Source organism: Capra hircus, chromosome 3, assembly GCF_001704415.2.
Source record: "Capra hircus breed San Clemente chromosome 3, ASM170441v1, whole genome shotgun sequence".
Lineage (NCBI taxonomy): Eukaryota > Metazoa > Chordata > Mammalia > Artiodactyla > Bovidae > Capra > Capra hircus.
This window is the reverse complement of record NC_030810.1, coordinates 12,518,708-12,545,666: the sequence shown is the minus strand read 5'-3', so window position 1 is coordinate 12,545,666 and position 26,959 is coordinate 12,518,708. Positions and strand designations below refer to the sequence as shown.

Sequence of the window (26,959 nt, the reverse complement as noted above, 5' to 3'; positions counted from 1 at the left end):
GGAGGACCGAGCAAGGAGAGAGGAGGGGCAGAGCTGTGTTCTAGGGAATTTCCCTCCTTACCATCTCTCACTGGGACTGCTAACCCCCTCCAGGCTCTCTGCTTCAAATCCAGCCGTCACCGGAGCTGCCAGGGACTTCCCTGGTGGTCCACTGGCTAAGACTCCGTGCTTCCAGTGCAAGGGGCTCAGGTTCGATTCCCGGTCAGGAACTGGATCCCAAATGCTTCAACGAGGAATTTGAATGTCACAACTATGGATCCTGTATGCTGCAACTAAGACCCATGCAGCCAAAAAGGAAATAATTTTAAAAAATAAATATTTTTTTTACAAAAGAGCTGCCAGGGACTTCTAAAGTACAACTCCATCCTGCCTCTTGTCCATGTCATAAGCCCCACTGCCCTTGAGGTGAAGTCCCTGCTCTTTAGCCTGGTACACAAGGCCCTTCTGGAAGGATCTCACCTGCTGCCCTACTTGTCACCTCTCTCATCCTAAATCCCTACAAAGGAGGATAACTTATGCCCCTAAGGGCACCATGATTCATCAGGCCTCTGGGCCTTTGCACACACCATTCCCTCTGCCTAGAACACCTTTTAAATCTCCCATTCTCACATGATTAGAAAATGCCAAGTCTTTCAAGCAAGAATTTCCTCTTTGGAGAAGCTTCTCTGATGCCCTCAAAGAGTCACGATTGCCCCTTTCATTGTGCCATCAGTCTTCCTCATCTACCTGGTCTTATAAATGTATCCCCTACTAGACCAGAAGCACCTTAGAAAGATAGTATAATATCCATTTCCCTCTCTCTTTTTGGTTGCACATGCAGCTTGTGAGATCCTAGTTTTCTGACCAGGGATTCAACCCGGGGCCACGGTAGTGAAAGTGCTGAGTCCTAATCTCTGGACCACCAGGGAATTCCTTGATATCCATTTATCTATCCTCCATTCCCAGCCCAATCAGTGCCCGGGATACAATAGCAGTTAATATTTATCAGTGACAGGACAAAATTACAGCTAATTATAAAAACTAGCATTACTAAGTAGTCAGTATGATTCCTAGCACTGCGTGAGTTTTGTATTTTATATATTTGACTTCAGTCATGAAATTAAGACACTTACTCCTTGGAAAGAAAGTTATGACCAACCTAGACAGCATATTAAAAAGCAGAGACATTACTTTGCCAACAAAGGTCCATCTGGTTAAGTCTATGGATTTTCCAGTAGTCATGTGTGAATGTGAGAGTTGGACTATAAAGAAAGCTGAGCGCTGAAGAACTGATGCTTTTGAACTGTGATGTTGGAGAAGACTCTTGAGAGTCCCTTGGACAGCAAGGAGATCCAACCTGTCCATCCTAAGGGAGATTAGTCCTGAGTGTTCATTGGAAGGACTGATGTTGAAGCTGAAACTCCAATACTCTGGCCACCTGATGTGAAGAGCCGACTCATTTGAAAAGACCCTGATGCTGGGAAAGGTTGAGGGCAGGAGGCAAAGGGGATGACAGAGGATGAGATGGTTGGATGGCATCACCGACTCAATGGACATGGGTTTGAGTGGACTCCAGGAGTTGTGATGGACAGAGAGGCCTTGCGTGTTGTGGTCCATGGGGTTGCAAAGAGTTGGACATGACTGAGCAACTGAACTGAACTGAACTGATTTATTTATTTGGCTGTGCCATGTCTTAGTTGGGAGTGCAGTTTCTTAGCCACTGGGCCACCTGGGAAGTCCTGCCGTGAGCTCTTTATTTAAATGCATCACCTTATGTTAGGCCCATAAGAGCTGTGGTGGGGCATAGTGTTTCTATACCCATTTTACAGATGAGGACATTGAGGCTCAGGGAGGTGAAGTGACTGGCCCAAGGACATTGGGCTAGTTGGTGGTAGAGATAGGCTTTGAACTCCAACAAGGCTAATTCCAGTGTCTGTGCTCTTAAACACTATCTTATATTGCCTCCGTGAAAGAGAGACAGAAGACACGATCTCAGAGGACAATGGGGTCACAGAGACTAAGGTTTGCAAGAAAGTCTACAATAAATTGACAATAACAAAGTCATCTTTTCTTTGAGTCACAGTATGATCACAAGCACTGTTGGTTGCCTACCCAAAACCTATCTCCCCTTCTTCAGAGCTGTCAGTTTTGCTTTTGTCTGTGAGCACTCTTTCCCTCATAGTTCAAGTAAATCCTGACTGGTCTATGCTAATTTTAGTAGCATCATCCCTCTTGTCTGTGGTTTGTTCCGTGGTGGGCATGTGATCCAGTTAGCTCCTTTAAAATTTTTTAAATTGGGATAAAACAACTTGAATATTATCCTTTAAACCATTTTCAAACGCCACATAACTCTTTAAGTGGTTGCTGGACTTGGTTGAAGATGCAGTGTCTGGAGCTGCTGCAGCCATCTTGGGATCATGAGGATAGTGGCCAAGACACTGAGGGCGGTGGAATGAGACTAGAAGACAGAATCTGATGTGTGTGGCTCGTCAGCTCTTCCCGATACATGAGATAATACACCACCCTGCTGTCTAACATTGTGCGTTGGTCTTCTGTTTCTTGCAGCTGGAAGTATATTGACAAGGACACTGCAGGGGGTAGAGCAGTTCTCGCCTGGCAGAGGATGACACGAACTATGAAGAATTTCACTAATCTCTAGGAGCTACTGCCCTGACCGAGCCCACTGACCTTAGGTCTTCTAATAAGAATGATGATCTTGGCCTGGGTTAATAGAAATAGTGACCTGGGACACCATCTGAATAAGCTTGTAGGAACTACAAAAGATGCAGTCATGGCCATACCAAACATTAGTTAAGTATGCGTGTGGTGCTGGGATCACAAGGCTGAATCAGATGCAACATTTGTCCTTAAGGGGCTCACACTGCAGTGGGAGAGATAATTGCAGGCCAGTGATGAGTGACGAATAGCTCTGCATGAAGTCCAGAGGTGGACGTGCAAGGCGGCTGGGTGAAACCTCACGTAGGCATTTTGAAGGCTGGTAAGAGAAAGGTCAGAGAAGGCCTTTCTAGGCAGAAAGACCAGCATGCACAAACTCAGGGCAATATGACACTTTCAGGGAAATTACAAGTCATTTAACATAATGAAAACTGGACTGGCCACTTACAGGCTGTTTGTCTCTGAGCAAATTACTTGATGTCTCTGAGGCTTCGAATTCGCATTTGTGAGAAAAAGAAAAAAGAAAGAAAGTAAAATGGTTGCAAAATTAGGTAACAGAATTTAGATGCAAAGCACAGTGCTTGGCATATATTAGGTGCACAAGAAATGGTCTTTATTATTCACCCATTTTTGTCACATGGTTCTAATTCATTATCTTCTCTGACCCAGGTGGCTTTCTTCCCTTGCTTGCTCATTCCTGAGCCTAGTAGCGAGCCCCCCCACCCCCAACTCCCACAGACTTTTCCTCAGGCAGGAAACCCGACCCACTGCCTGGCCTGGGACTGCTTCTAGGGCTGGGTGGTTTGTGTTATTCATTCTCTCTCTCTCTTTTTTTCCCCCTAAATGCAACAAAATAAAACCAAACAAAAAGCCCAACGCCTGGCGTGGCTTGTCAGGGAGTTATGCAAGTGTGTAAAAAAATAAAATAAAATAAACATTGAGTTTTCAGCATTTGGGGCTGTTTGATTAGGCACAGTGCAGAGCCAAGGGCCAGCAAGATGGAGGAGAGGCTGAGGGTAGAGGGGAGGGAATGGGGCTGGGGTGGTGGATGGGACCCAGGACCAAACTCAGAAATGGCTGTTTGCCCCCTGCAAACTTGGCAAAGATCTGATCGAATGAGCCCAGACCCTGGTATTTAGGACCCAATGCTCTGCTTTCTCTGGCCATCCATCCACCATCTCTGCTGCCTGCCCATCATAATACACCAGAGGTCATTCCATCCATCCCCCTGTCACTGTAAATGACCCTGTGCCCTTGTCTCCATAGTCAGTGCTCCCCCTTCCTCCCCAGAGAAGGAGAGTCCACAGCCTGTCTTGATTACTCACCACCCCTACCCCCCCCACACACACATCAGTATAGCTTTTCTGCTCTAACTTAACTCATGCTAACTACAGTTTTAGCCCAGTTCCCTTTACCCAGTCTGAAGTGATGCTGAAGAATGCTGTTTGCCACCCCAAGAAGTGAGTCTCCCTCCTTCTCTCCTTCAGGCTTGACTTCAACAGCATCTGGGTCACTACAGGTGTCAGCAGCCCTTCAAGACCCATCCCACAAACATTAGCATGGTTCCTACCATTTTACCCGGCACTTGCATCCTTCATTTCGCTGCCTCTCAAAACAGCTCTGAAGCTCAGAGAGGTTAAGTAATTTAGGAACGGCCACACAGCTGGTAAGTGCTGGAGCAGGGATTTGGTATCTAGGCTTTGCTTCAAGATCTATCCTGCACCAGCTCCCAGTGGAGGGTCCTCACCTGGGTTCCCTGGAGGTCACATTTCCTCTGAAACGGGAAGATGCTCTGAAGAGTTGACTGCTGAGAAGAGGAGAGTGTGGGCGGGACCCCAGACTCCCTCGGAGCCTGATCCTTGTCACTTTCCAGGCTCCTGATGGGAAACTGAGGTTTTGGTAGGCTCACGGGCCTGTTCTGCCCCCAGGATGCCTGCAGCTGCGCCGGTGCTCTGGCCGCTTGGAACCGCCGGGGAGGCAGGGTAGGGGAAGGAGAGGAGGCAGGACAGAGGCTCTGCGCCAGAGTCCAGACCAAGGGGGCAGTTGCCAGCCCTGCGCTCCGAGCGCAGCGCCCCAGCTGAGGGCAAGGGCGTGCGGGAGGGGGGCGACGAACTCCCAGGCCTGGCGCTCCAGTCCGTTTTTTGCTGCGGATCCCGGGAAGGGGGGCCGGCTCGGGGGTGGGACTGAAAAGGGGGGGGATTCCCTCCCTCGTGCGCGCCGAGGACTAGCCCCTCTCCCGGCTGGGAGCTCCGGCGGAGCCGAAGCGCAACGGAGAGCCCCAGCGCGGGCGGAGAGCCCGGCGCGGATCGCCCGAGTGGGGACTGTGGAGAGGAGGGCCGAACCGGGCTGCCCCGGAGGACCGATGCGCCGGGTGGGGCGCCGGCCCCGGAGGGCGTGAGCCGCCCGCAGATTGAGCAACTTGGAAACCGGCGGGCGGAGCGCGGGCGCGCTGGGCGCCCAGGACAGTTCCGCGGCGGGCGGGTGAGCCGGCCGCGCCCTCACCCTTCCCGGGCCTGCGCCCGCCGCGGCTGGCAGCGCGGAGGTGAGTCCCCCCGGGAGCTGCCCCGTCCTCCTCCTTAGCGCCCCCTTCCCCTGGGACCTGGGGCTCCGTGGGCCCTCTCGTCGGGGCTTGGCCGAGATGAGTGCCGGGGTGGGGGGAGACCGTGAGAGGCAGGGGACTTCTGACGGCTCTCGAATCAGCGAGGGCGGAAGAGGGCACCTTTTGGGGCTCCTTCTGCAAGCCCTGCCGCCCCCAGCCTTGGCATCCCTCAAGCCTGTAGGCAGCCTCCCGGCGATGCCGCCCTCAACCCCGCAACCCCCTGCGATCGTCCTCGCTCGGAGTTCCGAACTCCCCAAATCCACGAGACCTATTCTCCACCGCCTCCCACCCCAAGCCCCCGAAGCAGAAGCTCTTGATTCCTGGTGTCTTCATCTTGGATTCCCCCGAATCCCACGGCTCCCAGTTACCATCCCCAGACCCCCAGTGCCGGAGCCCGGGCCCGGGCCCGACGTGGCAGACGGTGTGTGCTGCGCCCCTCGGGGCGCTGCGAGGCGGCGCGGTTCACTGTCCCGAGGGTTCGGGCGCCGAGGGACCGTCTTGCTTGGTTGGGGAGAGGTGGCCGCTGTGAGTTAAGCCAGGGCTCCCAGGAGGGCCAGCTCGCGCGCTTGGGGCAAGGGTTTTCTTGTGAAACCCGCCTCTCAGACTTGGAGAGTTCTCTTGGATTTGGGGCGGGGGTGGGGGTGCCAGTCGGGGGACTTCGGGTCCACCTCCCCTCTCCCTGCACCTGCTGGACCTCCTAGATGATAGGGAGGAAGACTTTCAGCGCTCAGAGTCGTGATGGAGGGACGTGACGGAACCTTTCCCCGCTGCCTCTTGGTGTCGGGAAGCGGGGGTTGGGTCGACCCTCACACCTGGCCTGGCTCTGGCTGACACGCGAATCCCCACAGGTCGGGCGGGCACGTACTTGGTCCCGCCCCCAGCCCAGCAATTCTGCCCCCCGCCGGCCAGCCCTCTCCACTAGTAGCTGGTCCCGGGGAAAGCTAATGAGAAATTATCGGAATGGTTTACATTTTGGGGTCTGTAGCCGGCCCCGGACCGAGTACCAATTTATCCGAATAGTGTTGCAGGGAAGAAGGTGAAAGATTGCAAACTTCTGGGGGCGTCGAGTCTCCGCCCTGCGGCCCACGCCTCGGCCGTGTCCCCCTCCCCAGTGTGTCCTCCCCTCCTGGGCCACCTGGTAGGCGGGCCTCTCTCCCGGCCCCAGCTCTGCCCCTGCCTCCCACTCCTCCTCCAGCTGGGTCATGCCCTACACCTCTCAGCTCCCCGCCTCTTGCTCTGCCCTTGGTCCCTTACTGAGCAGCAAACACGGAGCAGCTGACTGACTGTTTGTGCCCCGAGACCCTAACCTCTCCCTGCCCATGAAGTGGGAACGACTGTGTTTTCCTCCTAGCGTTGTGGTGAGGAGTCAGTGAGAGCCCCCTGTGACAGGTGGTGCAGGCATGCCATGAATGTGGATCCCTCGCCCCAACCCTGGCAGAGACAAAGTGCCTTCCTCACCCCACGGATGCCTGAGCCCGGGGTCGCTGCCAGCAGTTCCCATTGCCGGTGCAGAGCGGCGGGCCTCCCCAAAGAACCAGGGGGCAAAGGAAATCAGCCAGAGGAGCCAGTAGAGATGAGGCAGGCTGCTTAAAAGAAAGTCATTAGCTCCTATCCCCTCTCTCAGCTGTGGCCCCACTGTGGGTGTCTGTGTGTGTACCACTGCACGTGTGTGGGTGGGGGTGAAGAGGGTGGGAACTTCTCTGGAGGGAAGCGGAGTCAGAGACCTGGGATCTTCTGAGGCTTGCTACCGCGATATTTCTAGTCTGAGACTTGTCCTGCTTTTAAAATCAGATATCACATGCAATCCAGAGTTTTCAACTTTAAAAAAACAAACAGAAGATCTAGTAATGTGGAGCCAGTCTTCGGGCCCATCAACAATCAGCTGGAATGGAATAGCAGATTCTCCCTTTAGATGGGGCGTCTGTCTTCCAGTTCACCCCCTCCACACTCTGCAGCCTTCCCATCTGTTGCTTGTATCCCTGACAGAGTGAACACAACTCCTTTGGAGGGTTGATTCTGTATTGAAACGCATGCCATCCCATGATGGTCGAGGAAGGCCAGAGCCACTTTTCCAGTGGAATTCAGATCTGGAGCCTCCTCCCTGCTTCCCTGCTGAGATCGGTGGGGATACAGGTGGGAGTGGGTCTGAAGATCCTCCCTGGCAAAGGTTGGGTGAGCCTGGCAGGGACCAGACTGAAAGCTAAGACCGGGGAGGACTGAGGGGGAATTCAGAGGGAAGTAGAGGGTAGTGGAGGAAGGGGGCTAGCCTTTGCTGAGCCCTGAAGCCTGGCGTGCTATAGTCCATGGGGTTGTAAAGAGGCGGACATGACTGAGCAGCGACTGAGCTGAACTCGGAAGCGCCTTGCCCTGCAGGCGCATGGAGTGCAGAGATGCATAGATCTGTTCTGCCCCAGGACCCCAGGCATACAGTGAGACCAAAGCCTCACAGACCCAGGATTTAACACCAGCTTTGTCCGGTGTGGTATTCTTCAGTATTTGTCAGGTGGAAAGACTCAGAGCACCCTGAGAATGTATCTGCCAGGGTCCTCAGACCTTAGTGTGAGAAAGGCCAGCATTAGAGATTGACCATATCACTCTGAGTGATCCCTGGGGCCAAGGCAATCAACCATAAAGATAAATGCAAATATGGAAATTGCATCATTGTGCTCAGTGTTACGATTGGTATCCAGATGGTATGAAAACTGTCTTTTTGCTTTTTAGATGACCATTGGAATGTAGACACAAAATATAGTCTTGGTGGAAGAAATTGCAACATTTATTGAGTTCTAGTGTGCCAGGCACCATTCTAAGCAGTTTCATATATTAACTCATTTAAGCTATAAAAAGAACCACCACTCTCCTGTTGATAAAGAAACTGAGGCTCAAACCAGCTAAGCAACTAGGATAAGGTAATAGCTAATAAGTAACAGAGGCAACATTCAAAGCCAGGCAGCCTGACTCTGATGTTTATGCCCTTAACCATTGTGGTCGATGGCCAGCCTCTGGGACTGGGGGCTGAAGACCCCAGTTTGATACACTCAGCCAGATGTCTGTAATCTGTGGGTGATGGAAGAGTGTGGTGGGGGCTGGGGCAGATGGGAAGGTTCTGGCAGGTCACACAGGGTGTACTGGAGGGGCAGGTGGGGGCTGGCAGCTGACGGGGCACTTGGGGGTGGCTGGGGGCATCTCCACAGGCTCCGGCCACGGCTCCAGGTGGGATCCATCAGTCTCGTGTAAACACTTCTCACAGGCAGCTTAACCACTTGAGTGTGTCTGGCCTTCAAAGCCAGTGGGAGAGACCGAGGAGGGGTTGCTGAACTCCCTCGTGGGATAATGATTTATCTCCCATGCAGGTGGGCTCCCTGGGGCCTCCCTGGAGGCGAAGGGGGAAAGACTGGGACAGGGTTGGGAAGGGCACTTTCACTCAAGTGTTTCAACTTTCTCATTAGTTAGGCTGAAACGCAGACAACTCTCAGAGCAAACCTGTGAAGCAGGCGTATTTATCCCCATTTCATAGATAGGGAAACAGAGAGGCTAAGGGATTCTTTCAAGGCATCTTAACCAGCCAGTGGGAGAGCGATGCTTCCCTGGCGTCTCCAAAGCTTCCCGAAGACTCGCTGTTTCCTCCCGTCCCTGCCTGAGTATGGGTGCGTGTGCAGCAAGCCTGTGGGCCAGCGCATGTGCAGGCCTCGTTGTGAAAGTGTGAAGCAAGCTGGGAGTGGGAAGGGGGCTTTCATCTCTTGGCTCCCAGGTTGGGCTCCAACTTCCCTGACACATTTCACTGGGGAGGGACCGGTTCCCCCTGCCCCCATCACCCGGGCCAGCGGGTCCAGAGACCTGGCTCTTGCTGGGCTGGGGGATTATCCCCATTCTCTGTGTCTCTGGCCAGGGCGGGCATCGCTGCCTCTTTTATCCTCTCACAAAGGCCAGGCCCGCCGGGCCTGCTGTGTCAGAGTTTCTGTGGCTGGGGGAAGCCTTACTTCCTTTTCTCCCGCCAAGCCCGGAGGGCCACGCCGGGTCTGCCAGTCGGAGACCACTGCTCTAGCTCCAGACAGGTGAAAGGCACAGGGGTGACTCAGCACCAGGGAGAGAAGGCTGAGGGGTCACTTGCCGAAGGACAGAGAGAGTTGCTTGTTAAGAGTCATGATTTTACTGCAGCATGAAGTCTGTAGGCTAGACCTAATGAAGGACTTCCAGCTAGAGCTGGCTCACTTTGGGCAGGGCAAAAGCCAGGCAGCTGGTTTCCAGTGATCCACAAGTTTGATTTGAGTGTCCACCATATCCCAACTACTTGGGTAGCCAACTCTCATCCCACATCAGGGACTCTTGCAAGATAGGAAAAGAAGCCAATCTCTACTACAGGGGTGCCAGGTGGGTAACTTGTAACATTCAGACATTCTGAGTTGTCTCCCGGGTAATGCACCACATGGGAGGGCAAGAGGCCTGGGTTGGGGGGGGGGCCCAGTGGTACTCTAGGATTAATCCTTCTCTCTCCTCCCCCAACAGGTTGGTGTTTGGAGGTGTCCCGACTGAAGTGACAAAGAGTTCTCCCCATGTGACACCCCAAGGTGCCTTTGAGGAAAGTTCTCTGGGTCTCTTTATGGGCTGATGGAGAAGTAGGCTCCCCACACCCTCTCTGTCCCCAGCTGAGATTATGGTGGATTTGGAATACAGGGCAGATTTGGGATACAGTCCAGGCCTGGACATCCTGCTGCTGACCCAGCCCCGGAGGCGTTAGCAAGAGCCCTGCGCCGTCCACCCCCGCAGAGACCACCCCTCCTACCAGGGGCCTGAAGCCGGCGAGTGACTATGCGGCTTGGACTGTGTGTGGTGGCCTTGGTTCTGAGCTGGATGCATTTGGCCGCTGGCAGCCGGGGGATCAAGGGGAAGAGACAGAGGCGGAGTGAGTAACGGATGGGGCTGGACCACAGTGGCCCTTGGGAGTGGTGGTGGGGAGGGCACTGTCTGGGGACTGCGACCTTCGGCTGTTTCATTCTGTGATGTCCATTGCAGATTTCTGCTTTGTCCATTACAGCTATATACGTCACTCAGTAGATTATCCAGTTTGTGGATTAATTTATTGAGATTACCCATCCTGTAGATAACTCACTTTGTCTGTTTTCCCTTTTGTAGATGCTGTTTTCTAGATTAACCCCTCTCCTGTGAGGATCCAGTTTGTGGATTATGCCCTTTGATATCACACCGGCTTTGTGTGGTATCCATGGAGATGCTTCCCAGCCCAATCCCCCTGGGGTGCTCAGTGTCCCCCAGGAGTTCAGGGTTCCTTTCATTTGGTGGTCTGAATACAGCCCTCAACTCCTTGGGGGCCAGGAAACCCACATGGACAGGCAGTGGGCAACAGGCTCCCCTGCCCAGGTCGTGGGGAAGGGACAGTGGGGCAGAGTATTCATGGGCCTGTCCGCCACTGTGGTTTTTAACCCTGCTCAGTGGGATTCAGGAAGCTGCACTGAGGGGTGATGGGGAGGCAGTGGGCAGAAGGCTGGCCCAACCACCCTTCAAACCAGAGCAGTTTCACTCTTCCTTGCTCTCAGGAAGCTTCCACATAAGGTGTCATTGGAAGAAAAGGGCTCTCACAGCCTAAAAAAAAAAAAAAAAAAAAAAAAATCCCATCATTGTACAAATAGGAAAACTGAAGCTAAGAAAAGGGAAGAGACGACAGTCTAAAAGACACACAGTCAGTGTTGGAACCCAGGTCTCCTGGTTTCTGTGAGCCCAGCCTTCTTGAAAACAGAGCCTGATGGAGTATTTACCTGTCCTCACCATTCTCACCGTCTCTCCTAGGATCCTATCCTAGGCCGTCCTGAGAGCAGGTACCCTATCCTTCCCTCGATGCCTTCAGGGATGGCGATTCAGGACATGCTGTCATGTCATGGGAGTGGCCCCTGGGTATGTGGTCGAGGCCCGACTCAAGTCTGTCTGTCTCTCAGAGTCCCCTGGAAGTGATGTCACGCCCCAAGACGGGCAGCTCCTCTCAAGTCTAGCCCCACCACCTCTTGCTTCACTTCTAAGGCCTTCAGACCAAGGCCCACCAGGAAGGGTTGAAAAGCAATGGAGTTCTGTCGGGTCTCCACTGGAGTGGCCAAGGCCAGAATCCAACCCAGAGAGAGAAGCTCAGAGAACTGGTGAAGCTGAAAATCCCTGGCTTAACAAACAGTTAGAGACGGTTAGGTTTAATCAGCAGCGAGGCCTTGATTTTCCTCCCTTCTCATCTGTTGCGGCCAGTATTTTGGTCTCCACTGGCCAGATGCGGTTTAGCGATTTATAATCAGTCTCCTCTATTTCCGAGAGGAGAGAGAAAACAAGAGAGGCCACTCACCATCATGTGACGTGCATTAATGGCCACACTTCCGCTGCTGAGCCACACACTCACCTACACCAGAGGGTCAGGAGACCTGGGTTCATCATCTTTTGTACTTAGGGAAAAAAAAGTACTGGCCTGGCCATCAGAATGGGCTGGTCCCAGCAGCAGCCAATCAAATGCAGCCATTGTGATGTTTCCACTTTTGATACAGCCACATCCCACAGCCTGGGTAGCACGTAGCCCAGCGTTTATTACCAAGCGGTGTGAGTGACAGACATTCTTAATGGTGAGATGCAAGGACAGGGAGAGAGGTGGGTAAGACTCAGGGTGCAGTGGGGGTCCAAAATGGACAGAGGCTCAGAGAAAGGTGACTCTTCTCCCTTTTCTTTAAATTAACTTTTATTGGGGCATAGTCGATCTACGATGCTGTAAGCTTCCGCTGCACAGCGAAGGGCACCAACCACATGTATACACAGATCCACTCTCTTCCAGATTCTCTTCCCATACAGGTCACCGCAGAGCACCGAGTGGGGTTCCCTGTGCTATAGAGCAGGTCAGCACTAGTTATCTATGCTAAATACAGTAGTGTGCATACGTCAGTCCCAATCTCCCAGTTTACCCCTCTCCCCACTGTCCCTCTTGGTAACCATACCTTTGTTTTCTACATCTGTGACTCTATTTCTGTTTTGTAAATAAGTTCATCTGTACCATGGTTTTAGCTTCCACATATAAGTGATATCATATGATATTTGCCTTTCTCTGGACTCGCCTTTTTCGGCTCCTTCTCACTGCCCTTTCCTTCATCTAAAGCCTTCACCTCCTCCCCCAGAAAAGGGTCTGTAGAGTCTCTCTTCCTTGGCCGAAGCCTCATTCACTCTTCTCTTCATTAATTTCTACTGGAGTATAGTTGCTTTACAACGTTGTGTTAGTCTCTGCTATACAGCAAAGTGAATCGGTTATGTGAATACACATATCCCCTCCTTTTTAGACGTCTTTCCCATCTGGGTCACCATGAGCACTGAGTAGAGTTTGCTGTGGTGTAAAGTAGGTTCTCGCTAGCTATGCATTTTGTATGTAGTCATGTATATGTCTTGGGCCCTTCCTCATGCGTCCGTTTCAAACCCACAGACCCTGGTCCTGGGTGCAGAGATGGATCTTGGAGCACCCACGGGTGATGGGGAGGAGACAGTTTCAACCTAGTGTAGGGAATGCCGAGGGGAACCAGGAGGGCTTTGGGGGCCCCAAGAGTGACTCTTGAGATGTAATTTTAAAGATGAGATAGTAAGGAATCTGCCTGCAATGTGGGAGACCTGGGTTCGATCCCTGGGTTGGGAAGATCCCCTGAAGGAGGGCATTCCAACCCACTCTGGTATTCTTGCCTGGAGAATCCCCATGGACAGAGGAGCCCAGTGGGCTACAGTCCACAGGGTCACAGAGAGTCAGACATGACAGCACAGGTGATCTGCAGGCCAGGGAGTGGGGGTGGGGAAAGGGGGAGGGGAACCCAGGCAGGGGACCAGCATGTCCAAAGGTGAGGAGCTAGGATGAGGCACAGACTGCGCAGGAAATGGGGTGCAGCTGGGGGAGAGCTGGAGAAGTGGTTCCTGGGTGCACTTCTCGGGAGCCCTGGGGTTTTCACTGGAACTGCTCTGCTCCTTTTGCTTTATACACGGAGGCTCTTTCCTACTGTAAAGAAGGGTTGTGCTCTTAAAGAGCCAAACACCCACAAGGGTAGAGCCATGAAAGCTGCCAGGAGCTGAGGGAGCGCTGGGGGCGATGCTGCAGAAATGGACAGAGGTCAGAGGTTGGAGCCCTTGGTAGCTGCCAGACTGGGAGTTGGCCTTTGACCCTGACTTGAGCTTCTGGTGATGAGGACATCCCCTTAGAGGTCTGAATCAGAGGAGTAGTGCTTGATCCAGCTGTAGTGGGGCGTGAGGGGAGGGAGCTTGAAGCGGGAGACCAACAGACCAGTTAAAGGCTATTTGGACCCAGGTGAGAAAAAAGTGCAGGGAAACTTAGTTCACAGTTAAGTTGAAAAATGCCAGTCTTCCCAGGGGGGTGTGCCCAGGGTACCAGGGCACCAGGAATGGAGAGCATGTGGCCTCTGCCTGCTCAGTGAGGCCCTGGCTCCTGTCATCCCCGACTTCACTTCACCTCCACCCACATAACTCAAGGGTCTCTAAGGAAACTAATTCCTCCAAGACTAGATACCACCCCTAAACCAAGGTCAGCCCTCTTCTGTGTCATGGAGCCTTCCCCTCCCGTGCCATTGATCCTCATCCAACCCCGAAACCACTCATTTCCTGTCCTACTCCCCATACTTTATCGAACAGTAAGCTCTGTTCATAGAGCCCCTTCCCTGAGCCCCTGTCTCACTCGCCTCATCCTCAGCTCTACATTTGGGAGAGTCTTATCCTTTTGTGGAGCCTCACTCCTTACTGGGCTCCCATTTAGAAACAAGGCAGGCTCCACTCTCCAAAAGTTCTTTCCAATGGGAGAAAAAGACATATTAGCTGATAATAATGATACAAGGCAGTGTCTACTGTGATGGATTCAAGTACTGGGGGCAGGGAACACAGAGAAATACTCTCTATCCAGATTTTACCAGAAGGCAAGATCAAGGGAGACTTCCTGGAGGAGGTGACTTTAGTTCTGAGGCTTGAAAGAGTTAGGCTTAGGAGGAGGCAGAGGGTGTTCCCGACAGAAGCACCAACTTGAGCAACACACAGAGATGTGAAGTAGTGGGATGTATTCAGAGAAATAAAAATAGTTCCCTATTGCTTAGAGGTCGGAGAAGGCAATGGCACCCCACTCCAGTACTCTTGCCTGGAAAATCCAATGGACGGAGAGGTAGTTTTAAGAGATGAAGTGGGTGGGATCAGCTCATGGAAGTTTTTAGGCCAGGTGGAAGTTCAGTTCAGTCCAGTTCAGTTGCTCAGTCGTGTCCGACTCTTTGCAACCTCATGAATCACACCACGCCAGGCCTCCCTGTCCATCACCAACTCCCGGAGTTCACTCAGACTCACGTCCATCGAGTCAGTGATTCCATCCAGCCATCTCATCCTCTGTCATCCCCTTCTCCTCCTGCCCCCAATCCCTCCCAGCATCAAAGTCTTTTCCAATGAGTCAACTCTTCGCATGAGGTGGCCAAAGTACTGGAGTTTCCCCTTTAGCATCATTCCTTCCAAAGAACACCCAGGGCTTTAGAATGGACTGATTGGATCTCCTTGAAGTCCAAGGGACTCTCAAGTGTCTTCTCCAACACCACAGTTCAAAAGCATCAGTTCTTCGGTGGAAGAGCTGAGTCTTAATTCTGCAGCAGATAGGGAGCTATTGATGGGTTGTGGGCTTCCCTCATAGCTCAGTTGGTAAAGAATCTGCCTGCAATTCAGGAGATCCAGGTCAGGAAGATCCCTTGGAGAAGGAAATGGCCACCCACTCCAGTATTCTTGCCTGGAGAATCCCATGGCAAGAGGAGCCTGGCAGGCTACAGTCCATGGGCTCTCCAAGAGCTGGACACGACTTAGCGACTAAATCACCAACCACCAAGAGGCAGGGGCATGACACCATGAATCTGAGTTTTGGAAAGATCCCAAGATGAGGAATCTGGGGACTTGGAACAAGTGAAGTCTCTAGAGAAGAGGCGCTGTGGCCAGAAGCCGCTCTTCAGGGAGCGGGGCTGAGTCACTCTGGGGCGATGCCTGATTACAGAAAGATCAGCTTCAGAGGGCTTTGCACAGGGATGAAGGAGGCAAGAAGCAGCAGGGAATGGAAGAGACACAGCCCTGACTTCCTGGCTCAGTGCAGTGGGCTCCATGGAGCGCTTAGGAGGCAAGGGGCAGGGTAGGGTAGTGAGGAGTGGAGAGTACGGTGGGGGTAGGAAGAGCAGAACCTTAATGAGCGAGTTTTGTGAAGAAGTTGGAAGAAGACCCCATGAGCTCTTTGAGCACCTTCCCCATCACTGAGCCTACCCATCCTCAACCAGGCTCCAGCCCTGCAAGGCAAGCCCCTTCCCATCATAGGCACAGAAGCCAGAGGGAGTGTGTCAAATTGTGAACCATGCCCTTCTGAGGTCCTTTCCTTGCCAGTTAGAATAAAGCTCTGTTTTCCATTTCACGGATGCACTAGGATGGTCGGGGCCTCAGAGCTTTTGCCCAGGCTGTTTCTCTGATCTGCACACCCTCTTCACCTAGCCTGCTTGGTAAGGGCACGTCCTCCAGTGTTCTTCCATTCCCCAAAATGTGCAGCCAGCCCTAGGTGGGCATCTGTTGCTGTTCCTCCACGTCCCCAGCTCCTAGCAGTTCTGGACACATGTTAGGTGTGCAGTGAACGTCTGTGGAATAAACGAGCCTCGGTTTCTCCTGCTGAATCACTGTTGAATCATTATGTAACCTCTGCCACACCCAGCATCTCCTTGGACACCCCCTCTCTCCCAGCACACACAGCCCCCTGCCCTCTGGCTCTCCATCCCCTCACTGCTCATCTTTTTGCCTTGCTAAGCTGAGAACACTTCGATTCCCATCCCCCTGGATAAGTGTCCCTTTCCTCGTTGAACTGCCCCTGCCCATCTTGAGCCCCCCTCCTCCTTGCTCAGCACTCCTTCTCGTTCCTGAACCCCCAAACCTCACGGAGCTCAGCTTCTAGACCCCTGTCCCTGACCCCAGTCTCAAGCCTCAAGGCTGGTCTTACTGGCTGAGTTCTGTCTTGACCTTCTCGTATCCTTGGGTCTTCACTCCATCACTCCCTGCCTCTGTCTTGCTCACAGTCCCTGCTCCCTTCTCCTCACTTTATCCCTCACCTCCATCCCCTCCACTAACTGATCAGCCCCCTGTGGTTGGGCTTGCATCCCACCACTCCACCAGAAATGCCCTTCTTGAGGTCACCCAATCACCTCTTGGCACATGTGTTGTAGGGTTCCCCAGAGGTCCCAGCCCTGGTCCCCAAGATCTCACCCTCTTCCACTCGGTTTCCATCTCCCACCCCAATGTCCTCCCATCTCCCCAACAATTCCTTCTCAGCTTCTTTCTAGGCCCTTCCCTGCTTGTGTTTTGAATGCGAGTATTGCCCAGGCCTCAGCTCTTGATCCTCTTCTCAAGCTGCACCCCTTCTTCCCCAGGATGCTTTCCCCTCCCACGGATTTAATCCCCACAACAGCTCCCAGCATGGATCCCTGAGATCCATGCTCCCTCTTTCCACAGCCTGCCTCTTAAACTAGATGGTTCTCCATTTTCACCTTCCTTTACTCCTTAACTACTGACATCCACTCTCGACCTCAACCAGGGATGCCAACAGCCTGTTTGTGGCTGGGTCCTTACATGACATCTCAGTAGCACCTGGCATTGGGCTCTCCTCCTTTGAGTGTCCTCCTCTCTCGACTTCCATGATGCAACTGAGTGTCCCTACCTGTCTGAGTGCTCCTCCTCGATGTCTTAGCTGACCCTTCTTCTTCTGTCCTTTTATTCAGTGTCTAATGCCTCTCCTCACTGTCTGCTCCCACTTCCCTAGCCATCTCATACACCTCCAGGCCTTTGATGACTGTTTCCTATTAAGGACTCCACATGTCAGGCTCCAGCCAAAATGTTTCTCTTGAGTTCCAGACCTACAGGTTCCGCTGCCTACAAGACACCTTCCCAGGGGCGTGCCACAAGAACCACAAACTCAACCCAATTCGTCATTTCCTCCACTCGAATCCGCTCCTCCTCCTGTGGGCCTTCTCTTGGCGAAGGGCCAGCGGCTATCCCGTCACCCAAGCCTGACCCCTGGGCATCATCCTCAACCTGTGCTTTCCTCCAGCCCTCACCCCCATGTCCAGTCCCTCACCTAGCCTCCTTGATTCTACCGCCTGAATATCTATCTTACATGCATCTGTACCCTTCCACCTGTCCATCTTCCTGGTTCAGCTCCGTCTCTTGGAACCTGGAAGTCCCCCTCCCTCCAGGTTTGCCATCTGTGCAATGCATTCTCCACACTACAGAGGGACCTTTCTAAAATGCAGCCCTGGCCATGTCTCCTGTTTTAAGGCCCCCGGGACTCCTTGTGGCCTTTGGAATAATGTCTGTGCTCCTTTTTTACAGACTCAGGCCTTTCCTCCTCTGCCCCCTGCTTCCCTCTGCACTCACTCCACGCACCAGCCATACTGAATGAATTTCAGATGCCCCATGGGCCGCACTTTGTCTTACGTGTCACTGAGGCCTCTGCATGGAAATGCGCACAGAGATTTGCTGCTGGTTGAGTGGGAGGCGGACAGCAGGATTCTAAGAAGGCCCTTTGCAAATGTGCCCTTCACTAAAGTGATAAGGGAGGAATATGTGAGTTATGGGAATGTAACCACAGACACCCACAAATGGGACACCTGGGTGACTTTGGTTCTTGTTGTTGTGGTTCAGTTTCTCATTTGTGTCTGACCCTGTGACCCCATAGACTGCAGCACGCCAGGCTTCCCTGTCCTTCACCATCTCCCGGAGTGTGCTCAAACTCACGTCCACTGAGTCGGAGATGCCATCCAACCATCTCCTTCTCTGCCGTCCCCTTCTCCTCCTGCCTTCAATCTCTTTTAGGATCAGGGCAAGCCGAAAACCCAGAGGGAGCCTTCATTTCAGCCATGAATTGAATCAAATCCTTGAGTCATAGACAACTTAATAGCGTTGGAGTGGAAGTGGTGCCTAAAATCTACAGTGACTTATTCATTTGGAATATAGCTGAATAACAGCCCAAAGTAGAAAACCAGTCCCAAGCAGGCTCCCTCATAACTCTGATACCATGTTTGGAGTCCTTTCCTCTTACAATGACCCAACCAACAAGAGTGATATTAAGTTTTAAATTTGTTGATTGGCTAAATGGTAACATCGACTCTATATAAGTAAGTTCTCTATTTGAAAAATCAGTCTGGCCAAACTGGTGACAGTTTCCCTATCACCCCTGGTTCTCATGAACTTTTTCCTCACTGCCTGGAGCACATACTGGCTGTGAAGCCTTGTTCAACTAATTCAACCTCTCTTATTTCTTCATCTGTGAAAAAGAGGGGGGAAAAAGAGTAGTATCCCCCACTGCATGGGTTTTAAGGATCAAATGATACTTGTAAAGCACTGGGAGCAGTGCCTGCCACAGAATAAGTGTTCAACCTTTAGGAGTAAGCTACGGAGGTTATGGTTAAGATTTTGTTGTTGTTTATCATTATTGTGTTTGCTATTCCCCCCCTCTCCTCTGCTCACCTTTCTGTTACTCATTCTCCTGTTATGAAATCAAGGATCATCCCTGAAGCCAGAGCTCTCCCCCACAGCCCTCCAGAGCAAGCATCCTCATCTCTCTTTTTAGGTGGTGGGAAGGGAGGCCCCCAGGATGCAGAGTTTCGCCCAGGGTCACAGGCCAGGCATTTGCCTTCAGGTCCAACCAGCGACGTCTACGCCATGGGTCCTCCATTGCTGCACGGTCTTCAGCAATCTCTGCTCTGATTCCCCTGGTTCTCTCCTCCAGCCTGTACACAGCTCCTCACTGCCTTGTTCTTCTTTTAATGACTGGTCCCACCCATCCCCTAAGCCAGAACCCCGGGAAGTACCCCAGCCTCTGATTGGTCACAATGGCCATACTGATTGTATTTCCTGAGTATCTCTCAAATAATTTTCTCTCTGTCTCCACTGAACAGAACCTTGTTTAAGACTTTTCCATCTTTCTCACCCGGATGATCCGGTCAGCTTCCTCCCAAATGTTCCTCCAGTCTCTGGTCTCTTCCCAGGCTGCAGAGGACACTTCCCAGCCTGTAAATCAGACCAGACCTTGCTCCTGCTTAAAACTTGCTGATGACTTCTTTATTTCATCAGTTCTGAGAAAGGTCCCCCTAAAACATTGTGAAACAAGGGTTCTGTGGCCAAAATGTCTTGGAAGTGCAGCTGTCTCCCTCTTAGAAAGTTACTTAAAGTCACAGAAGCATAATGAAATGAATTGAAACGTTAATCATTCCCAGTCGTGTTCGACTCTTTGTGATCCCATGGACCATAGCCAGCCAGTGCCCTCTGTCCATGGGATTCTCCAGGCAAGAATACCGGAGTGAGTTGCCATTCCCTTCTCCAGGGGATCCACAAAGACTGCAAAAAGCCCTGGAGTAGAAAATCTAGTTTAGACTTGTTGGACATGGTGGTTCTCAGATATATTCTCAGATATATCTAATGCAATGGCCTTTTTTCCACATCTTCCTATGAACATTTAGGGGAATCCTGTTCCAAGGAATATTCTTTGGAAAAAGCTGCAAGATAGAATTCAAGTCCATCGTCATGACATAAAAGGTGCTTAAAGATAGGACTACTTATCTTCCACCACGCCCCTCCCCACCTCTCCTGTACCCCCAATCTTCCTCAACTTCCTTCAGGTCGCTTTACACCTCTGTGGTCTTGCCCCTAGAGGGCCCTAGTCTCTACTTCCCGATGGACAAATCGTTATTCATTCTTGAAGAGTTCACCCAAATGGCCCCTCGTCTGTGACTCCGTCCTTCGTTCTGGATTCTCTTGATCCTCGTGGCTGCCAGCTTGTGCCCATTTGCAGGCACTGTCTGTACCCTGGAGAGACCAGTTCAGGATAGCCAGGGGTCTTTGCATCCATGTCCCTAGCACTTGCACTGCTTGTGGTACCTGGGCAGGGCCAGGTGAGTGTTGGTTGAACAAGTGAAGGAGGAAACGAGATCGTAGGTCTGAAACTCAACCCTGGGGTTGGGGACCTCGCTGGCTCAAAGGATGGTTCCAACCTCAGCACCTTTGATATCTGGACCAGATTGCTGTTGTGGGGGCTGCCCCATACATTGTAGGATGTTTAGCAGCATCCCTGGCCTCTGTCCCCCAGAGGCCACTAGAAACCCCCTCCCCAGTGTGATCATCAAAAGGCTTCCAGACTTTGCCAAAAGTCCCCTGAGTAGCAGACTCATTTCTGGTTGAGACCACTGTTCTAGACATAGCTTATTCCAGTTGTCTTCCTGTCTCTGGGTAGGTGGCCTTTTTCTCATTATCCCTCTTGTCCTTAAAATTTTCTCAGGGCTGTGTAAATTCTAGGCTTCAGCACCTTCTCTGAGGATGGTGGAGCAAGTCTGGGGGGTGAGCCTGCATTGCTCCTGGAGCTAAGGGGGCATTTAGGGTGGATGGCAGCTCTTGCTATGCTAGTTCCCTTGAAAGCAGATGGCTGGGAAGGTTTATAAAGGGGCCTTGCAGAGAGCTGCCAGCCTGGCCTGCACTTTCTGAGAAGCACATTGGTTCTGTAGGCTGAAACTCCTATCTACTCACTTTCCATCCTTGTGGGAGCCTGGGAAAGACGGAGGCCTCTCCCACAGCTGCCTCTCACCCTTGCTCCATCCTTGCAGTCAGTGCCGACGGAAGCCAGGCCTGTGCCAAAGGCTGTGAGCTCTGCTCGGAGGTCAACGGCTGCCTCAAGTGCTCGCCCAAGCTGTTCATCCTGCTGGAGAGGAACGACATCCGCCAAGTGGGCGTCTGCTTGCCATCCTGCCCACCTGGATACTTTGATGCCCGCAACCCTGACATGAACAAGTGCATCAGTGAGTGTGGGCAGGGCTGGGGAAGGGTGCTGGAAACTCTGGATATGGGGCGGAGGTGCTTTGAACTGTTGATGGGCTGCAAGAGGGGTGGAGGAGATATTGAGGAGGGGAGTTCCTGATTCCAATATCCAACTGCTGGCCAGACATCTCCCCAGACATCCCACCCACATTTCCAGCCCATAACGTAGCCGCATCTCCTCCCTCCAAACCTGCACTGACTTGCGTTCCCACGGGTGACTCTCAGTGTCCCAACCCATCACCCAAGGCACAGACCTAAGAGCCAGCCTCTCATCTATGCCCCCACCTTAGCCATTCGATAACCAAATTGTGCCTCCTCCAGCTCCTTTCCATCCTCACTGCCATTGTCTCATCCAGGTTCCCATCCCCTCTCTCCTGGACCACTGCAATAACCTCCATCTGTCCCCCAACCCTCATCTGGTTCCCTTCGACCCTCCCTCTGCCCTGCAGCCAGAAAGACGCTTCTGAGACATATAACCTAAAAAAAAATCGGGGCTGGCTCCACTGACTGCAGGGAAGTCCAAGCCCTGGTCAGCCTTCTCTCCCCATCCTCCCCACCTCCCATCTCACTCTGCTCTGCTCGCTCACATCAGCTACAGTTTCACGTGCTCCGAAGCACGTGCTGTCACCCTTCCCTCTCAGCAGGGGGCCACGCGGTGAACCCTCTCTGGTAAACAATGCCAGTGACCCTCTCATTTTGTTCAGAGCCTTGGAGTTTAGCATGCATTTCCAGACCTTCTATCGGTTCAGCCACACAGGCACCTTGGGAGGGAGACAGACCTAAGTGATGGTACCCTTTTCATAGCTGATAAGATCAAGGTCCCAGAGAAATGCCTGAGGGGAGTTCAGAACTTGGATTCTAAATCCCAACTCTGCTGTTTATTCCTTGTGTGACCTTGGGCAAGTCACAGCCTCTCCAAACCTCATCTTCAAAATGTGGGTGTTCGTTTTTACCCCCAGGATTGTTGTGAGAGGCATATGTCAGCCCTCAGTGTCTGGCACAAAACAAACGGAGCGGCTCTTCTTACTTTTGTTTGTGTTTTGCCTGCCACCAAACCCAGGACTCAGAGGCCAGGAGGCACAGAGGAGGGTGGGGTGGGGTGGGGAGCTTATAAGGATGGAGGTGGGACCCCAGGACTGCCCTCTCGGTCCTCGGGGATCTGGGTAGGGCATTCCTCGCTCTGCCTGCTCCTGGGAAACTGGCAGCCCAGACTTCAGGGGCGGGGACTAGTAGGAAGTCAGCTCTGCCCACAGTCCGGGAGGGGCGAGATTGTGAAAGACCCCTCTGGCTTCCAGCCTAGCCCAGCCACCCTCTCCTTCCACCTCCCAGCAGGAGGGAGAGCTGGCAGGAGGGCATCAGGGAGGGACCCAGGACTCTGACCAAGGTGGTTCCTGGAACTCAACCTTGCAGAGGCAAAGGAATTTGCCCTGGGATGGCTCCCCATCCTCCAGGCAGATTCTTTTTTCCCTGGGCAGGAGGAGAACCAGGCTTTGGGGTGCTGTGGATGCCCAGCAGTAGGGGAAGAGGAAACCACACAGCCACTCTCAGGGTGTCATTGTATCCCTCAGTTTGGCTCTGATTACGTGGTCCTTGGGAGAAGGCTATGGCACCCCACTCCAGTACTCTTGCCTGGAAAATCCCATGGACGGAGGAGCCTGGTGGGCTGCAGTCCATGGCAACCCACTCCAGTGTTCTTGCCTGGAGAATCCCAGGGACGGGGGAGCCTGGTGGGTTGCCGTCTATGGGGTCGCACAGAGTTGGACATGACTAAAGCAACTTAGCAGCAGCAGCAGCAGGTGGTCCTTGGGGTGCCCTGAGATACTGGGACCCTCCTCTCACCCCGCTAATCTCCTGTGCTCTGAATCTAGCTCTCTTGGGCCTCCCCTTGGGTTCCCGGGCCTGGAGCAGGTGCTAGGTTGGGCAGGTGGTGGGTAGGGAGAGTCCCAGCGGCCCTCAGGAGGGGCTGTGTTGGCCTCCTCTCTCCCCGCCCCTTGCTTTCATTTCTCTTTCTCCCAAGACTCCACGGCAGCAGTGGCAGCTCCAGGCCACTGTCCTGCCCTGTGTGGGTGGGTGGGCACAGGATGAGGGGAGGGGTCTGTCTGGGGCTGAGCCAGAGCCCCCACCCCCGGTCTGGCCCTCCCCTCAGAATGCAAGATTGAGCACTGCGAGGCCTGCTTCAGCCACAACTTCTGCACCAAGTGTCAGGAGAGCCTGTACCTGCACAAAGGCCGCTGCTACCCTGCCTGTCCCGAGGGCTCTGCGCCTGCAGACGGCACCATGGAGTGCAGCAGCCCGGGTAAGCCGCAGGGTCCGGGCCAGAGAAGGGGCGGGCCGTGTGGGTGGGTGCAGGCTCCCACGGAGAGCATGGGCTGGGCTCCGTGCAGAGAAAGCTCATGACGACCACCCCCTGAGTTTCTCTGGGGACTTTTATGCTCTCTGGACTTTAAGGATGCCTCTGGCCCGGGGCTGAGGCCGAGAACAGGTGGGAGAGGCTCCCTGGGGGGCACCTGGGGCCAGGTGAGGAGCCGTGACCCCTTCCTCCCCTTGCTTTCCTCCCCTCCCGCCAGCACAATGTGAAATGAGTGAGTGGTCTCTGTGGGGGCCTTGCTCCAAGAAGAAGAAGCTCTGTGGCTTCCGGAGGGGCTTGGAGGAGCGGACGCGGAGGGTGCTCCATGCCCCGGCGGGAGACCACGCCGTCTGCTCAGACACCAAGGAGACGCGGAGGTGCACAGTGCGGAGGACACCCTGCCCCGAGGGTGAGCTGCGGCCTGGGGGTCAGCGGTCAACACAGCTGAGGGAGGTCTGATGACCTCTGTTTCCTACCTGTGACCCAGAAGAGGGCTCAGGCCAGGGCCAGATGGGGCACCCTCAACTCAGGACCCCATGCTGTGCAAACCCGTGCCAGGCAGACAGTGATCCACGCAGCTGCGTGGGATGGCGGGATGCTTCTGTGGTCCTATCCCTCCCCATTGCTTCTGATTCAGGGGATGCTGGCACTGGGGACCCTTAGAAGGGGAGCTTGGAAGGGGGGTGCGAAGGCCCAGAGAGGGGCAGTGATTTGGTCAAGGTCACACAGCCCGCAGGTGGCAATGATGTGGCAGTGGTGTGGGATGGAGGAGTGGGGAGCCATCCTGCCTGTCCCTAGAGCTGCAGTGCCCTGCTGGGAGATGCCCTCGAGCCACTGGGATCCAAGGTCTGAGGAAACGTGAGGAAAGAGGAGGCAGTTTGGTTCAGGTGGAGAGTGAAAAGGCTCATGGGACCCCCTCTCAGTACCCGTGTTGCAGAGCCCTGTCCGAGGAGGCCTGGAGAGCACCTGGACCACCTCTGGGCCTCCTCCCCACCCCCCCACCTACCCACCCCCACCCAGCTTCCTGACCACATCCCTCCTCCCGCTCTTGGCCATGCCCAGGGCCTCCTGCTGTGTCAGGACGCCCTTTGTTGACTCTTCCTGCTGTTGGGGTTCCAGGGCAGAAGAGGAGGAAGGGCAGCCAGGGCAGGCGGGAGAACGCCAACAGGAACCCCAGCCGCAAGGAGAGCAAGGAGGCGGGCACCGGCGCTCGGAGACGCAAGGGCCAGCAGCAGCAACAGCAAGGGACAGTGGGACCGGTCACCTCCGCGGGGCCCACCTAGGGACCCTATTCAGCCTCCCGGTCCATGCAGAAGGAGCCCAGTGCTGCTCTGTGTGATGAGAGCTTTACTGAACTTGAGCACTGGGGGCAATGCGTACACACCCTCTCCATACATACAGGAACACACAGACACGTGCACACAGACCCCCATGTCCAAACAGGTAACTGACATACGTGCAAACATGTGTGCATGCATGCGCTCATGCACACACACACATCGAAGCTACTGGAAGACACTTCTGTCCCTGGGACATCACTGTGTGAGCAGGGTGGGGAAGCAGAGGGGTCGTCTCTGCCCCTCAGAGGGCCAAGAGGCACACACTTGGTTTGTGATGCAACCAGTGGATGCATCAGAGAATGTTGACCAGCGTCCAAGCCCAGACTCTGCAGAGTGGAACCTTCTGGAGGAGTTCATAGGACCAGCCTGCGTGCAGACAGCAGCCAAAGCTGGAGAACTGTTCAGCATCTCCAGCTGTGTGACTTTATCCTTGGAGAGTACTGTTACACATTCATATCAGGGCTTTCCTGACTCTGAAAACTGCTTAAAGGTTTATTTCAAATTAAAAACGAAAACCAACTGACAACAGTAGCCACAGGTACTATGCTTCTTTTCAGGGTACAGGGTTTGGTGGAGTACGTAGGAGAGCAGGAAGAGACAGGGCTGAATTTTAAGAGACCCCTGCTGGCCTCCTCTACGGGGCAGGGGTGGGGGGGTAATATTCGGGGAGGGAACCAGATTCTCTACATCTTTGTTATTCAGAGGGTGGCCTGTGGACCAGCACCAACGTTATAAGCAGGCAGCTTGTTAGAAATGAGAATTTACAGGTTCCATCCCAGACCTGATGAACCAGAGCCTGCATTTTAACAAGGTTCCAGGTGACTGGCATGTACATTCAAGCCTGAGAAGCACTGCTCTCATTCCCTCGAAGGATGGAATAGAGGTCTTGGCCAGCTTGCAGCAGGAAGGATCCCGGTCAGCTCTAAAGGAAGACTTCCCATCTGGGAGAGGTAGAATCTATATCCTGAAGGGTTATCATAGCACTTTAGGGGGAGGGAGTGTCCAGGACCCTGAGATGGCTGGGGACCACTGGACCCCAGTGGTGGGGTAGATGGCAGAAGAGTGGGTGGAATCCTTTCTTGTCATTCTGAAGTGTCCGCTGGCAGCCATCTGGTCACCAAGCTCTGGAAGGATGTTTGGTTTCCAGCGGGGAGCCAGACAGGGGCCTTGCTCTCGTGGAGCTTAGGGGTTGGTCGGGGGACAGGCATGAATCAAGTAATCCTTCCAATAAATGTGTAATTATAGATGGGTGTAGTTAAAGGCAGACAACCACTGAAACACACGCATAGCTATGAAAGTAAATAAAAATAAAAGCTATCTCAGGGAAGTTTTTCAGAGGAGGTAACATTTGAGCTAAGCTCTGAAGGATGGAGAGGAGTTAACACAAAGACAAGGAAGGGTGTTTAGACCAGTGCTGTCTGATAGAAATACAATGTGAGCCACTTATCTAATTTAATACTTTTCTAGTAGCCACATTTAAAGAGTAAAAAACAGGTGCAGTTCATTTTATCTTATATTTAACCAAATGTATGCAAGCTGTTGTCTTTTTAACATGTAATCAATATAAAAAAATTATTAGCAAGCTCTTTTACGTTCTTTTTTTTAAACTGTCTTCAACATTCTATGTATATACTTACGCTTTATAGCATATCAATTCAGACACTAAATTTTCTCCAGAAATACTTGATATGTATTTAGGTTTAATAAAAATTCAAATTAAGGAGTAGATTCAGGACTTCCCTGGTTGTCCAGTGGTTGAGAATCTGCCTGCCAAAGCAGGGGATATGGTTTCAATCCCTGCTCCGGGAAGATCCCACGTGCCATGGGGCAACTGAGCCCACGCAACTCCTGAAGCCCTCACACCCTCCACAACAAGAGAAGCCACCGCGATGAGAAGCCTGAGCACAGCAACGAAGACCCAACACAGCTGAAATAAAACATTTTTAAACAGATTCACCTACCACGTACCCAAGTTGTTTAAAGAGTAGATTAACATTTTCTGGTAGCTGAATTGAATACACGTAAAATTTTTAATTTAATTGAAATGAACGTACATTATCAATTCCATTCTTCAGTTGTGCTGGCCATGTTTCAAGTGCTCACTAGCCGTATGTTGCTAGTGGCTACTGTATTGGACAGCATAGT

At 52.9% G+C, this 26,959-nt stretch overlaps 1 protein-coding gene across 4 annotated transcripts; it reads left to right on the top strand.

Moving 5' to 3' along the window:
* RSPO1 (R-spondin 1) lies at positions 4,067 to 26,465 on the top strand. 4 transcript variants are annotated; one of them, XM_018039335.1, is made up of 6 exons: positions 4,067 to 4,115; positions 9,761 to 10,157; positions 20,917 to 21,108; positions 23,274 to 23,423; positions 23,695 to 23,883; positions 24,594 to 26,465. In XM_018039335.1, exons 2-6 carry the CDS (start codon positions 10,064 to 10,066, stop codon positions 24,755 to 24,757), a joined length of 789 nt encoding a protein of 262 aa, XP_017894824.1. In that variant the 5' UTR covers positions 4,067 to 4,115; positions 9,761 to 10,063; the 3' UTR covers positions 24,758 to 26,465.